Source organism: Trematomus bernacchii, unplaced genomic scaffold (assembly GCF_902827165.1).
Source record: "Trematomus bernacchii unplaced genomic scaffold, fTreBer1.1, whole genome shotgun sequence".
Taxonomy (NCBI): domain Eukaryota; kingdom Metazoa; phylum Chordata; class Actinopteri; order Perciformes; family Nototheniidae; genus Trematomus; species Trematomus bernacchii.
In genome coordinates this window covers 6354676-6370541 of record NW_022987698.1, presented here as the reverse complement: position 1 = coordinate 6370541, position 15866 = coordinate 6354676, and the positions used below count along the sequence as shown (strand labels likewise).

The window sequence follows — 15866 nt, the reverse complement described above, 5'->3', positions numbered from 1 at the left end:
TGCAGGAAAACACACTTTAAGAGCATAATATTGCTGATTGCTGTCTGTTGTTAGGCTAAGTATTCAGCTTTTTTTTCATTCCTTTTATGCCTGATTCCAGGACCGTGGGTTCACTGAAGTTGTTGTGAAGAGTGTTTATCCTTCATCATCTTGCCCCCATTTCCCCACCTCCCCCATTTCCACTTATAAGAATTGCAGTAACTACAGCTGCAGATCCTATATATCCAATAACAATATCTTATAATGGGAGTTGTAGTTCACAGCCCCGTTTCTCCTTGTGATGAACTATAGACCCACAAACTGCATCTCCCATGTGACACCCAGCTTCACTAATTTTAGTTGGGGGTCCTCATGATTCAGGATTTGTTGTGAAAGTCCTGCACCGGACCAGATAGCTCATCACTTTCCACAGATTGATCCAAAGCTCTATCCTTCAAGAGGCGACAGCAGGACATCACATTAACTTCTCAGCGGAATACGGTAAGGAAACATAAACAGCACTAATTAAATAATTAGAAAATCAACACAATTGAAAGCATACATATATAAAATGTTCTTAGAAAGCTCTGTGTACTTAATTTTAGAATATATAACTAATTAAAAGAACCTACAACAAAAGCCAGGGTTAACTGGTTATCTTGTGAATAAGGGCAGCATTAAATAGATGAAATTGTATTGTATTTAATTTAATTTTTAATTATTAACACATATTTAAGCAATGTATTACTTGATATACTACTTAATTTCAAATATATCTGACCATTTTTGATTTTGAGAATGAAATATAAGACATGGAAAATAATAAATTAAGTTGAGCTATTAGTTGGCTGATGACTGTCTTTTTATGATTAATAACTTTAAGATGATGTGTTGTAACTTCAGTGCTCAGTATATGTAGCTTGTTGTTGTTATTGTGAAATCATTGTATGGTCATGAGTGCCGGGTGTTACGAGCATGCTGCATTCCTGATGTGACTCTGCTATCAATTTCCTCAGCTGTCTTCTCCAGAATGAAACTGGATCAGATTTCCCTGCTCTCATGTTTTCTTCCTAAACAGCGCAGCTTCCTATTACCATGGAAAAACAGCCCACGGTGGTGTTTCATAATGTGGGGCAAGTTTACTTCCCCCAATCCAGAGTGGAGTGCCACTACAGTCTGACCTCTGACCACCGCTGGAGCAGCTCTGACTGGATAGGGATTTTTGAGGTAAACGACCCACTTTATCACCCTTCCCCCACTCTGACAGGGAAAATATTTTAGCAAATTAAATGAAATGCCAAGGGATGGTCATAGGAAAGCATTCAAATGTTTTTGTTATCATGTCACAGGTGGGCTGTACTTCAAGGAAACAATATCACACATATACGTGGGCTCTTGTCCCTGAAGGCTACACTGAATGTACCAGCGTAAACTGCTGTGCACTTTTCCACGGTAAGAATTCATCCAAACATTAAAGAGGCCCTATGATGCTTTTTGGGGTTTTCCCTTTCCTGTAGTATGTTATATTGTTTTGACGAACGTAATGTAAAGGTTAACGTCCCAAAGTCCCCTCCATAGGGAGTTTCTCTTCCACTCCCCTCTGCCTGAAACGCCTCGATTGGATTACTTTGTTTACTTCCATAAGATAGTGACATCACTACGTAACACTCAGGCTTCTGTTGGCTAGAAAACATTATACATGATAGGCTAAGGGGCGGGACATCTCTAAGTGGTTGACCAATCACAACAGAGCCGGCCAGAGCAGACTGGGCTCTGGTTTCAGACAGAGGGTGAAAAGAGGTGCATGCTGCAGCACAGGCAGTGTACTTTGAAGCATGTGAACGTTTCATAGTAGAGGCACAAAATACAACTATGAACCTGAAAATGATGTCCTCTCTTAAAACATATGACTATAGATGTTTAAATATTGTTACTTTAAAAAATGTGCCTGAAATGCAATGTTTCAGTTGCAATCTCCCCGAGTTTCAAGTCTGTTGCAACTGCAGCTGGTTACACCACATTCTACATTTTATTCAATATTTTCAACTTCTGATAACTTACTGCTCTGCCATTTTAGGAACAAAAGTACTAATACCTCAAAAACTTTACTGAATGCTCCACTACTCAAATGTTTTATCTGTAAGACTGTAAGAATATTTGGCAAAAAATGTATTTATTTTTTAATAATAATATGTATCTCCTTGACACAGCTTCCTACCTGCCCCGGCCCAGTGCTGTGGAGTATCAGTTTATATACGTAGATAAGATGGGAAAGGTGTGTGCCCGAAGTCGTCCCTTCACCTTCAGAGCTCCCAAACCGCTGGAGGAGCTGGAGACTCTGAAAGAGGAGCGAGATGAGGAGGACGGAGAGGAAGAGGATCTGCTACTGGTCATCACCAAGGCTCAGCTGCTGCAGGTGGGAAAAATACAAAAAAGCTTCTGTGCTGCATTTAAATATTCCTGAAAAGCTACTATAAAAATATTAAGAGGAAATACAAGAAGAAGGCCCTTTAGTGCCACTACTGTGTACTGTGATTCAATTGATTGGAACCACTAACATTGCAACATCGTTTCATGTTAAATGTTTGAATATCCCCGTCCTCTCTCCACATGTTGTGAACAGAGTCAGCTGGATGAAAGCTTAAAAAAACAAGCAGATATACATCTGGCCCTGGACGTGGCGAAAGAGGAGGCAGAGAAACAGAAAGAGGACAGCAGAAAGGCAAGGGTGGCCTGGGAGCTCGAAAGAGAAGCAATGAAGCAGGAGATCTCAGAGCTCAGAGCCAACATGAAACACAACTGTGAGATCTTGAAGAAGATAGAAGGAAATCACAAGGTACATACAGCTTATGCCATCAGATGTCTTGCCCATTTTTACCTTTTCTGAATGTTATCAATAACTGATGACACATTTTGTTTCTCTTCTTTCCACAACATTAAAAGAATGTAAAATATAGTCAGGAAAATCTGACATCAGAGCTTAGTAAACTGATGGTTGAAAAAGATGAGAGTGAGCAGCGGATCCAAGAGCTGGAGGAGGACATCAAGGTCTTGAATGACAGGGAGAAAAGGAGAAACAGTGTAACTGGAAAGGCAAGTGTTGGAGATACATGCTAGCATGAACATTGTTTCTGTATTTCTTTTCATCTGGGCCTAAAAACAACTTTTTATCCAACAGGCTGAAGGAGAGAGTGAAGAAAATGTCCAGTCAAATGAAACATGACGAGGAAGAGAAAGTGTTCTGCAGGTAATGGGTTGAGGCTTCTTCTGGGAACAGATGATAAGAATGTAATGTAATGATTTAAAGGTGACCCTGTCATGCAAAATGCACTTTTTTAATATCTTTTATTCATAAATATGTGTCCCCGGTGCGTCAGGGAACTCACAAAGTGTCAGAAAACAAAACCCTCTCTCGTTTCCTCCGTACCCAAATCTCTAAAAACGGGGGTACAACGGAGCTGATCCAGATTTGCGTACGATATGACGTAATGTCGAAATGTGGGCTGGCTTTACACCCACAGCCCTATCAGAAACGTTGCTATCAGAAACAATGCGCAACGTGTTTTGGAAGTAATATGGTCTTTGTTTACATTAGCAAGCATGCTAACACTCAGAGCTAACCTGTACTGGAGAGAGTATGTGTAAAAAAGCAGGAAATAAAAAAAGGAACTCACCTTGTGGTAAACCCGCAAGAGAAAAAGCATTTGAGCTCCATACTGTTTCAGATATAATCCTTGATGTGGTTTGGAACATGATATTGTGTTTGATCACGGCAGCATTTAGCTGAGTATCTGGGTAGAATTCTCCTGCATAAGCTCCCCCCCCCCTCTTTTTTATTTATTGTTTAAAGCTACGGACCCAGAATCAGCCCTTCTCTAACAGGGCTGAGATAGAGGGATATGAGGCAGGGCTAGAATGGGTCATCTGTTTGGTATTTTGAGCAAAACACATCATAGACATGTTTTTTTATATATTTGTATATATCTGAGACCAATAACATATGCCTACAAATAGTATAATAGGAGACCTTTAAATGGTTTGGTGTCATCTTGAGATGTTTTCACTTCCCTGTCCCCTTTCTCCTCTCCACAGCGGGAGTACGAGGCGGCTCTGGTGGAGGTTCGAGGCCTGCAGGATCGTCTGGAGGCTAGTGAGCATGTAGGTGAGGGCCTCCGCAGGGAGCTGAGGGAGCTGGGCATCCGTCAGGGCCACACCAACACCGAGCTGCACCAGGCCCGGCTGCAGGTGGCCCAGCTCACCCTGCAGCTGTCCGAGGAGAACCTGGTGCTCAGGGAGGAGAGAGCCAACTGGACTCTAGAGAGAGAGGCGTACAAACATGCAGCAGAGGTGAGGCTACAGCAAAGCACATACAAACAGAGGTGGGAAGTAGTGGAGTACAAATACTTTGTTACTCTACTTAAAGGTAGGGTAGGTAAGAATGGAGAAACCAGCTCGAGTGCGCTAGAATTTGAAAGTACACAACCGAAAAAAATCTGCCCCTTCCTTCAGACTTCCTTACAGAGCCCCTCCTCCAACACACACCAACGCGCACATGACCAATGAGGGCACGAGATAAGTTTGTGCACGAGATGGAAGGCTGACAGGCAGGTAGGCCATCCAATTAGGCCGTCGTGCTTTTTACAGCGCCACGGCTTCCACAGATGAAATATTTGTATGTATTTATTGTCAAAGCATTTAATGTATTCATTGCTATCGGGATGTTAAGAGCATTCCATGGAATATAACAAAAAGTGTTTCTGAAGTGAATTACCTACCCCACCTTTAAGTACATTTTTCTGGTATCAGTACTTTACTCCACTACTTATTTTTCTGACGACTTTTTACTTTTACTTCTTACATTTTTAACACAAATACCTGTACTTTCTACTTATTACATTTTCAAAACAGGTTTGTTACTTTAGTTTTAATCTGTGTTTGGTGGCGTGATCATTATGATTTAGAGTCATTGCGTGCCTATTGATTTTAACACGATCTGTGTATCCATCATTTCCTGGTCTTCTCTAAAGAAGAGCGCCAATGAGAACTTTGTCATGTTGCCGTTGTTCAGCATGGAAACTTTCATTAGCTAACAATGACATTATTGTTCTATTAATATAAAGTGAGATCAGTTACTCTTTAAAACAGATGGTAGTTATTTCGAAGCCTGTATTTCTTTAGTTTTACTTGAGTAAAGAAGTATGTCAGAACTTCTAGTTTTACCAGAGTATTTGTAAACACGAGTATCTGTACTTCTACTTGAATAAAGGGTGTGTGTACTTTTGCCATCTCTGCATACAAATGCCCAAGTGTCAACCTGGCTGTATTGTTAAGTTTTTTGTTTTTTTCATGCAGACAGATGCAAAGAAATTACAAGACCTGAGCTGTGAGGTGCGGAGGAAGGAGGAGTGGCTGCAGGAGGAGAGGATGGAGAGGGAGAAAATAGAAGTGGAGCTTGGACGAGAGAGAGATTGCACCAGAGTGAGTTCATCGCATTATTCAACACACAAACAAATTCAGCTCTAAATATAACTGATCGTGTGCCATCGTCATCTGCTCGGATTACATTTCTGGAAACTGGAGAACGAAGCCAGAGTTCAGTGTAGTTATTTTATGACTCACTAGCAGGCACAAATAGAAATCTTCCATGAACAGCGTGTAAACATTTCTCTTTACTGCCATGTGATGACAACAGCAGGAGAGAGGATGAGCCTGGTCAGAGTGTGTTGAGATGAGTAAAATACTGCTGCCCCCTGTAGGTGCTGCAGAGCGACTCCAAGAGAGAGCTGCAGGAGCTGAAGGCCGGTCTGAGGGCGGCCCAGAAAGAGAGGGAGGAGCAGCAGGTGGAGAAACAGGCAAGGCATCACACACACACACACACACACACACACACACACACACACACACACACACACAAACACACACACACACACACACACACAAACACACACACACACACACACACACACACACACCCACAGTTATTTTTGTTTTAATCAAATGTGTATATACATAACAGTTGTCATGCTTTTGTGCTTTACCCAAAGGCACACTATTATTGGGTGCCCTCGTCGGAGGAATTAGGTTCCCAGTTCTCATTTTGGCAGTAAAACAAGTCACTAAATATACTTTTCCATTACTGTACTTATGTTCAATGTAAAGGTACTTGTACTTTATTTAAGTATTTTAATTTACTATTACTACTCCCTTAAATGTCAGAGGAAAATATTGTTTTTTAATTCATATGGTGTCATAAGTTAGTGGTTGCTTTGCAGATTCAAATGAATAACACAAATGTAATCAATACATTTATTAGAATGTATTTGTTATAGTTAAGATAAGATAAGACCTTAAAGCTGCAACATTAAAGTAAAGTACACATTATAGGGTCAATAATAATAATCCAATTACATAATATTCATTTTTGTACACTGGGTCATTTTTCCATAATGGCTTTTTGATACTAAAAGTATTGTTTTATGAAAATACTTTTTACTTGTCTCAGAGTATTTCCACTGTTTACATTCAACGATTCAAAGATATCGTTAATTACAAAACACAATAAATAATTCCATACACTCAACAGGAAATAAGAGAAAATAAACATCATAGTTGTTAACATGAAATACTTTCTAAATGCATTTTAAATAAATGTTTTCTTACTGTTTTCCTTTAAATTGGATTGTCATTGGACACTGGTAGGACCTGATGATCTACATCCTTCAGTTGGAGCAGAGGTTGGAAGTTGAAACTGAATCAAAGGAGGAAGTCCCCACATCCCTCTGTGAGTAACGACCACACGGTGTACGCTGCTATCTCCCTGCACTGTAACGAGTACTGAAGTGAAGAGTCTAAACTGATTTCAAACAGCTCCTGGCTCTTCCTCCGAGGATGAAGAGAATGTGTCCTCAGCTTCCTCCCGATCAATCCTCTCACCTCTGTTCCTGTCCACTCCCCTGGAGCGGCCTCACAGAGCCGAGACCCCCGCTGCTGAGACCCCAGTCTCTGACACACAGGTGTGCCATCCCATTCACACATGAGCCAAACAAGGGTTAACTCCACCTGCATCAGAGCTATGAGCCCTGCCAGTTTCTGCTCCAGTTCCATTGTTGACCCCTGAGGTTTAATGCTGACTGGTTGAAAGGAGTCATGACAATGTATTTATTCTAACCGGGTCGAGTTTACATCAGGGAAACATGAAAGCAAGACTTGCACAACATAAAAGTATGTTTACACATATAAGGAATTTGCTTAGTGTATATGGCACAAACACAATAAAAAGGAATTAAGTTGTACAAAGGATTAACAAATATAAAAAAGAAGCCATTATTATATAATATTGTATTTTCATAAAAACTGTTCTTGGACAATTTACTCTGAGAATAAAAGGGTGGAAGTGTACAAGAACTTACACTGACTAATGTGCAATAACAGTATGTAATATAGGTAACATCCTGGAGCATCTTATGACAATCCCAATGTCTTTTACATGTGTGAATACAAAATATGATATTATCTATTATTGACCTAGTTTGTTTCTCAATATCCCAAAAACAACATACCGTCCTGAGGTGACAGATTTGGCTTTCCACCAGCCCAGTACACACCCTGTTTCCCTCCTCCACTGGAGTCACCTCTCATAGAATATTTTAGGATGACTTCAGTCACACTCTCCTCCCTGGTGGACTGGTTTTTAGAAAGCTGTCCTTCCACTTACCAGGCACTTTCTTTTCTCGTGGGAAGAGTCATAGAGCACTAGAGTAAAAATAGAAGTGTAAATAATATGCTAACAGCATCACAATAAGAGTAAAAATAGCAGCAATAATAAAACATGTCCAGGATTAGCAAGCGGGAGATCAGAAGTCAAGCGAAAATTGTATTTAATAGCATTTTTACTGACAGTGTTGTCTATTTTTTTTATCCTCAGCACCTTCTGCCTCTTTCTCTCTGCAGTGAGGTGGTCGGATCCCCCATGTGGTAACAAAAAGATGGACGGCAACTGACTTGTATACCAATGATGCAAGTTTGTGCCGGTCATCAAAAAAACGTTTGGATTGTTCTGATGATGCTTTGTAGCTGTTGGCCTTCACAAAGGAGTGTCTGTGTTTGAAGACGACACAGTTTATAGTCTTAAGGGTGTAGAATGTGTTTTAATAGAATGGCTTATGGTTTCATTTCTACTTAATAATACAAATAATATATTATTATATTGCTATATATTATATTATTAATAATAATTAAAACAATTTAGACCCTAATTGTCTCAAATAATGTCTAAATTCTCCACTTGTTATCCGTAGGTTTTCTAGCTTTTTTTTGTGGCTTATTCAAATATGTCTGAGCATGCTGCAACTGTTTTGAAAAAGGTGTATTTGATACAATGGATTTATAACGTGTGTGTGTGTGTGTGTGTGTGTGTGTGTGTGTGTGTGTGTGTGTGTGTGTGTGTGTGTGTGTGTGTGTGTGTGTTGTGTGTGTGTGTGTGTGTGTGTGTGTGTGTGTTGTGTGTGTGTGTGTTGTGTGTGTGTGTGTGTGTGTGTGTGTGTGTGTGTGTGTGTGTGTGTGTATGTGTGCGTGCGTGGGTTACAGACAAGTGAGAAATGTCCTGTTGCAGCTTGTTCAACTCAGCGTCAGTTTGGACGAATATGAAAGTGAATGTATGATAGTTTTGCTTATTGATCTGAACTTCTGAGAGATGGTGCTCTTTAATAAAATGGGATGATAAATACATGCTGGTCTGTAATTTGACATCTTAAGTATTTCATTGTGGTCTGTAAAGAGATTATAAAGAAGACAATGAAGGTCTGAAAGAAAAAGCGCCTTTATCAAAATACAAGAAAGACAACAAATAACAAATAAGCAAACAAGCAACAAATCAAAATGTAAAAACAAGAACAAATCAGCACAGTCTTTGTTTTTCTGTGTGTGTGTGTGTGTGTGTGGGTGGATATCAGAGCTATTTTTGAGTAAATTGAAATAAAACAGATGAGGTGTCTGAATCCCTGAACATAAGAATAAGGCTGTTATTTTCACACTACAAATATATATAGTTTATAAAAAATACAACAGTTAAAAAACAACAAATGTAACAGATAAAATGGTTCCAGCTTCAAAACTCATTAGAGATTATGACATTGTTTTCTATCAAATAATACAACATGAATACATTTCCCATCATTGACCTTACTGGAATTTGTATGAAGTTGTTTTTGTCCAAACGTAATGAAATATCTTTGGTCTTTTTTATTTTTCCTATTCACATGCTTACATATAGAGCTGAGGCCTTTGTGACCTCATCCATGGCTTATCTATTGCACCCGCTCAAATCCAATATAACAAAAACAGAAAACATTATCATGAAATACGGCTGTAATGTGATATTTTAAAACCTCTGATCTTGGCTGAAGATGTGCAAAGGATTGAGTGTGAGTTAGAAAGACGGAGAGAAACAGAGTTAAGAAAAACACTGAAGATAATTCTTATCTTTCACCTCAGTTGTATGATTGTGATGTTTCCGTTCTATATTATCACAAATCAGTAAACACACAGTCTGTAAACGTCATTGTGGCGTCAGTGCTGGTCATTTAAAACCTCTGTGTATTAGATGATATCACGTCTGGTGCCAAATATCTATCTATATCATGGTCACTGCTGGAGTGTTGCCACTAAGCCGATCTGTTCTCTACATCTTCTCTTTCTCCGCTTCATTCATCCTCATTTGTTTAGATATCTTACACTAGCTTCTTCTTTTATCCCTCATATCAACAAATCAAAAATACGTTGCAGCTTTACACCTGACACCATACTGATGGAGACATGTGTCCCTTAGAAATATGAAGGAATTCAGTAAGACTGCGTTGTCTTTCATTACAGAGATAATGTACATTTATACATCTTGAGTAAAAAAAGCTAGACGGAAAAACAAATTATTTCTTTTACAAAATCCATGTATCACTCATGAGATACAACACACATTTGAAACGGCTGCCCGTGCTTCAGCAGACAGGGAACCCAATGTAAAGCTTTCGTTTTCTTAATTGTGTTGGATGGATGCAACCGCGTGTTAATCAATCATGTGATCAAATATCAGCTTACATCGGTATCAATGTCCAACAGAAGTCTTTGGGTGAGGACATTTGAAAGTTCGCTACAAAACGTATTTTATATGCATTTTTAAGATACTTACAACTTCTGCTTAACTGCTGGCTGTGGATTATGGCACTAATGAGAGTAACATCTACAACATCACTCTGTGGGTTGGTAGACACACTAATGCACACACACACACACACACATACACACCTGAGGTTTTCTGTGAAGTAAACTGATTGTAAGTGTTGTGCCCATTTGGAAGATTGTATTCTCACTCTTACAAAATGAAAACAATATGGCTTATGTGTACCTGATGCACTGTACCAAGGGCATGATCAACCACTTCTATTTTAATCATCTCTACTCTTTATTGTAAGAAGACTTTTTCATTGAACAGGGGTGCGTTCACAAGCAGCAGTTTCTCAAAAATTCAGGTGAGACTTGGCACTAAAAGAATCAACCTGAGATGTTGTGCTGATGACATTAAATCTACCCTGCAGATTCTTTAGTATTTTCTGAAATTGTGTGTGTTTTTGTCAGAAGCTGGATATAGTTTGCTGCGTTTGTTTTGCATTATTTCTTCGAGTCCTATTTGCATCACAAGAACCAGAGCTGAATTACAGTCTTCCTCTTATTGTCTTTCCGATGTTTCACGAACTACATGTGAGTTTGAGTCCTACTCACGACCGGCTCTCTCTTTGCTTTTGCTCCCTTCTTTACTATCTTTACTATTGCTTTTCACTGTGTCCGATGTAGCAGAAATGCATACAAATAACAAGACAAGCTAAAGAAACTACATGTCAAGTCAAATTTGAGCAGGACTGAAAGTGAAAAATATACAAAAAAGCAACAAGAAGTCCCATAGACAGGAAAAAAGACAACAGAAACGTGTACATGCATCGAAAAACCACTATTAAAAAATAAGTCGCATATCTCTGAATAGCGATAATAGGAATTCTGAGAAGACATTTGCGGCAAATGGACACCACGTAGTGTTCAGTTGTTGCAATGTATGTTTACCATCAATTTTATGCAAAGCATAGCCCTTATAGATAGCGGAGGAGTGCATTTTCTTCTGTCCCCCACCTCTATTCCTCTTTGGGTGGACAAAACACTTTTGAAATATCTTTTGTACAGTCTCATTTTGGCACAGTGACGTTTTCCCGATGCTCTCCCCAGCCCACTGAAATATAGTGCTTTTGCTTCTCCCACTCATTGCCTCCTCGACTGAATTCAACACACTTTCCTTTCAGCCACATGTCCAGTATTCAGTCTATGTAAATATGTGCTGTGTGAAACATGTTGTTGTATAAGAGCCTACATCTGTGAGGTTTCTCAGGAGAGATATCGCTGGGTGAGGGCTCAGTGATCTGAGGGAGGAAGCAGCATCATGGCGTCTGTCTCACTGCGTTTTCCCACTCACGCCTTTCTTTGGCCCCCCCGCCGCCGCCTCCCCCCCCGACGGCTCCCTGTCACTGTCCGCCCCTCTGTCTTTCTCCTCGTCCCAGTAGTCGTCCTCTTCGTCCTCCTCTTCTTCCTCGACTGCAGACTCATCCGTGGTTTTCTCTTCCTGTTTGATGGCTTGAATGGCGGGGGGGGCGGCTGCAGCGCTGTCCCCCGAGTCGCTGCTGTCCTCGAAGGCCTCGGGGTTCTCCAACATCTCTCTGATCAGAGGAGGCATGGGGCCCGAGATCTCCGTCTTCAGGGTGACGACTCGCTCTGTACCTACAGGCACACACACACACATTTATTTAATGGATAGTGTATAACAAGGACAGTGGAAAGCATATTTCACAGGTGACAGGTTTCTTTGCTTATTAGAACAAAAATGCCTATGTCTAGTAATTAAGAAAAGATCTCTTAATTTGCTTCCTACTTTAAAAGCTAAGAAAGATTGGGCATTGTTTTTTTTACACCTGTGCCGATACGATATCCAGAGGTGGGAAAAGTACTCAGATCTGGTACTTGAGTAACAGTAGAAGTACCAGAGTGTAGGAATACTCTGTTACAAGTAAAAGTCCTGCATTCAAAATGTTACTCAATCAAAATATACTTAAAGTACCAAAAGTAAAAGTACTCATTATTCAGATTGTGTTGTTTATATTTCACATCATTAAATCAAATCTGTAAAGCAACTAAATGTATTAAATAGATGTAGTGGAGTAGTACACGATTTACCTCTGAATTGTAGTGGAGTAAAAGTACAAAGTAGCCTAAAATGGAAATTCTCAAGTAAAGTACAAGATCTCAAAATTGTACTTAAGTACAGTACTTGAGTACATTTACTTATTTACTTCTCACTTCTGAAGATATCTTGTATTATGAGTTTGTGTACTGATAGTAAAACTTTCTGAAATAATAATAACACAAGAACTTTTTCCAAAAATGGAATTAAACATAAACAAAAATGCAAAATCTGCTATTCAATGCCAACAATAAGTACTATACAGTTGTTTATTCTCAGTACTGTGGGTACATTTTGTAGGAAGGTTTGTTACAGCCCTGCTTATTTTATGTGATACTGGTGTGTGAAACCTCAGCTGACCTTTGGTGCTGATTCCTCGGAGGTCTGTGACTTTCATCAGCATGCGGGGAAACATGTGAGGCTTGTTGGGGCGTCTGCGGCGGGTGTAGATCTTCAGAGCCTCCAGCAGTGGCTCCTGCAGCTTGTCGACCTTCTGGGGCTCCTCCAGATCCATGCGGTCTGAAACAATAGACATATTCAAAGAGGTGAAGAAATGGTAGAAAAGCTGGAAACATTATAGTGAGGGAACTGTAAAACAATGAGAAAAGTAACATTTTAAAGATCTGCTATCATGCTATTTTTAGGCATATATTATGGGTCTCAGATATATACAATTATATAAAAAACATGTCTATGATGTGTTTTGCTCAAAATACCAAACAGATCATGCATTTTAGACATCCCTCATATCCCTATATTTCTGCCCTGTTAGAGAAGTGCTGATTCTGGGTCTAAAGCTTATACTCAGATACTGCTAAATGCTGCCGTGATTAAACGCCATATTATGTTCCAAACCACATCAAGGATTATTTCTGAAAGAGTATGGAGCTCAAATGCTTTTTCTCTTGCAGGTTTACTACAAGGTGAGTTCCTTTTTTTATTTCAGCCTTTTTTACACATACTCTCTCCAGTACAGGTTAGCTCTGAGTGTTAGCGATGCTTGCTAATGTAAACAAAGACCATATTACTTCCAAAACCCGTCGGGCATTGTTTCTGATAGCGACGTTTCTGATAGGGCCGTGGGTGTAAAGCCAGCACACATTTCCGATATTACGTCATATCGGACACAAATCTGGATCAGCTCCGTTGTACCCCCGTTTTTAGAGATTTGGGTACGGAGGAAAAGAGAGAGGGTTTTATTTTCTGACACTTTGTGAGTTCCCTGACGCACCGGGGACACATATTTATGTGTAAAAGACATCGAAAAGTGCATTTTGCATGACAGGAGACCTTTAAGAGTCTGTAAGCTAATGATATCACGCCGGTAAGAAAAGACCTACCTCCGCAGATGAGGCAGATGGCGCTGAGCAGGCCTGTTTCTGTGTCGTCCATCTCCAAGGGCAGCAGCTGACCGGCAAAGGCAAACACCAGCTCTGTGAGCGGGCCGAAGCCGGCGTTATGCATCTGGGTCCTGTTGAGGGTGAGGCCATCAGAGAAGGTCATTGTGTCCTGTTCTGGGGTGTAGCGAGTGCATATCCTCAGCATCTAAGAGAAGGAATTCAATAACAAAACAGAGAGGAAAGAACAATGTGGGCAGTTAGTAAAAGGAGGATGAAATTCAGTGGAAAAAAGAATCATGGCAGCTATTCAGATGAATCATTTTAAAGTTAAGCAGCGTGACAAAATGAGAAAGCGTGAGGGAGGTGGAAGGGGATTAAAAAAGAGGAGGTGTTTGGTACCAGGATATCCAGGCATGCAGATTTGAGGAGGGTGATCTGGTCAGCGATGGTGAGCGTGGTGAAGCCTGGTAGCCGCTTGGCAAACTCCACAATCTTTATAATGCACTTAGTGGACAGCTCACTGAACTTATCCCACAGGCCCAAGTCCAGCTGCACTCTGTGGTCGGCACTCGAATTCTGGGAGAGAGAAAGAGGGACACTTTGGTCTGTGTGCTTGAGCAGAGTCCATACAGCGTTCTGGCAAAGCAGTGAGCTAATGCCTCAGTGGAGGGTTTAGGGGGTGGAGGTGATAAAGCATTACAAAACGTACTGTAGTGTATTTTCCCAGTTGGCCCAGAGATGGGAAGGTTTCCTGGTGAGCTTTGCTGACTTTTTTAACCAGCTCTTCCAGTTCCCCGCTCAGCTCGTAGTTCTCTGGCAGCACCACCTCCTCCTTCACGTCCTTCTTCTTTTTGTTCCTGTCGTTACGCACCGCTAAAAGGAAATACAGGCACAAGGAGACGTGGTTTAAAAGGCAATTCTTCCCACAGTATTCCTTTGTAACAATAATATTGATGACCATATTTTCTTCTCACCTTCTTTGGACATGCCAACCTCAAAGCACTTCTGCAGTCGACAGTACTGGCAGCGGTTGCGCGTCACTTTGTTGATCTGGCAGTTCTTGTCTCGGTGGCAGGTGTACACCATGTTCTTCTGGATACTGCGCCTAAAGAAACCCTGAAACAGAAATAAGAAAATGCATTTTACACTGATCATGCCTGTAAAATGCTCTTAATAACATCTCTGAAAATAGAACCAACAACATCAGGTGTGATGTTTTTTTTTTTTTAAACTGATATTTGTGATGCTTACATGCTTTACCAAGATCGGGAATATTGTCATCATTAAATCAGAATGTTAGCATTTTCATTGTGGCTGTGTGTTATCATGAAGCTTGAAGCACTTCTCTGCCTGTGTTCAGCCTAACAGAGTCGTTAAGATGGTTATAGACTTTTAGTTGATTGATTTCTAATGTAATGCTTATAAAATAAATTGTAATATGCTTGATGCATTGCATACATGTGTTGCCTGACTTAGAACCGAAGTCTTTCACGGCTTCTTTCTAAATATATTGTTCTTTGTTTATAGACTTCAAGCAAACAAAAGCTCCAAATGTGTTTTTTCATTTCATTTCAAGCTCTAAAGCCCTACTTTAGCAAAGCTGTCATTGCATGTAGATTCAGTTGACATTTGCTGGTCACATGCAGCACAATGTTTGGCTGTTACATTAATAATGTGCATTGATAGTAAGGATACACTAGGGGGCAGCTCAACAGAAGCTAACAGTACAGCTCTGCAGTGCTGACATCTGTCCGGCTGTGGCTGAAACATCAGCTGTCCCCTTCATACATGTCATGTGACTCCTCAGGTGTCTCTGGCTTCATTTACCTTGCAGCCCTCGCAGGAGCTCACTCCGTAGTGATAACCAGATGACTTGTCCTGGCACACGAAGCACGGTTTGTAGACGCGAGGAGGGGGAGGAGGGGAAGGAGAGCTGGGCACCATCTCCTCTGAGCTGGTGCTCTGGGTCTCCACCGCTGCAGGAAGAAGAAACAAAAAGCAACTCTTATTATATCAGAACATCTTGTTTACATAAGTGCTTAAAGTCTTTGAAACTATGATGAAAGCTAATACAGCAACTGATTAAGAGAGAATGCTCAACAAACAACCCCCAACCCCATGCAGGCCACCCCTCGGAGCCAGAAGGCAAGCTCAAAGGCAGACATTTTTAAGAGAAAGGGGAGGAGGTGGAGGGGGCACTGCTGATTGACAGGGACTTAAAAGAGACACAATTAGCTGATGGCCAGATGGCCCTGCTGATAAAATGCTGATTG

The 15866-nt window shown here is 40.6% G+C and overlaps 2 protein-coding genes across 4 annotated transcripts in view; one reads left to right on the top strand and one right to left on the bottom strand.

Moving 5' to 3' along the window:
• The first annotated feature begins 383 nt into the window (after nucleotides 1–383).
• LOC117489594 (calcium-binding and coiled-coil domain-containing protein 1-like) lies at nucleotides 384–8422 on the top strand. Its single transcript, XM_034139034.1, has 13 exons — nucleotides 384–480; nucleotides 1058–1206; nucleotides 1329–1431; nucleotides 2190–2395; nucleotides 2603–2815; nucleotides 2923–3078; nucleotides 3165–3215; nucleotides 4072–4326; nucleotides 5332–5457; nucleotides 5736–5831; nucleotides 6679–6760; nucleotides 6847–6992; nucleotides 7904–8422. Exons 2-13 carry the CDS (start codon nucleotides 1075–1077, stop codon nucleotides 7955–7957), a joined length of 1620 nt encoding a protein of 539 aa, XP_033994925.1. The 5' UTR covers nucleotides 384–480; nucleotides 1058–1074; the 3' UTR covers nucleotides 7958–8422.
• Nucleotides 8423–8778: 356 nt separating this feature from the next.
• LOC117489513 (retinoic acid receptor gamma-A-like) overlaps nucleotides 8779–15866 on the bottom strand; it is a 46109-nt gene continuing 39021 nt past the window's right edge. For all 3 annotated transcript variants that reach the window (XM_034138836.1, XM_034138835.1, XM_034138837.1), the window contains 7 exons: nucleotides 15421–15569; nucleotides 14568–14709; nucleotides 14303–14466; nucleotides 13993–14169; nucleotides 13594–13798; nucleotides 12614–12772; nucleotides 8779–11793 (listed from right to left, as the gene is read on the bottom strand). In XM_034138836.1, coding sequence (XP_033994727.1) covers nucleotides 11471–11793; nucleotides 12614–12772; nucleotides 13594–13798; nucleotides 13993–14169; nucleotides 14303–14466; nucleotides 14568–14709; nucleotides 15421–15569 — 1319 coding nt within the window. In that variant the 3' untranslated portion in view covers nucleotides 8779–11470. The remainder of the gene's footprint in view (nucleotides 11794–12613; nucleotides 12773–13593; nucleotides 13799–13992; nucleotides 14170–14302; nucleotides 14467–14567; nucleotides 14710–15420; nucleotides 15570–15866) is intronic.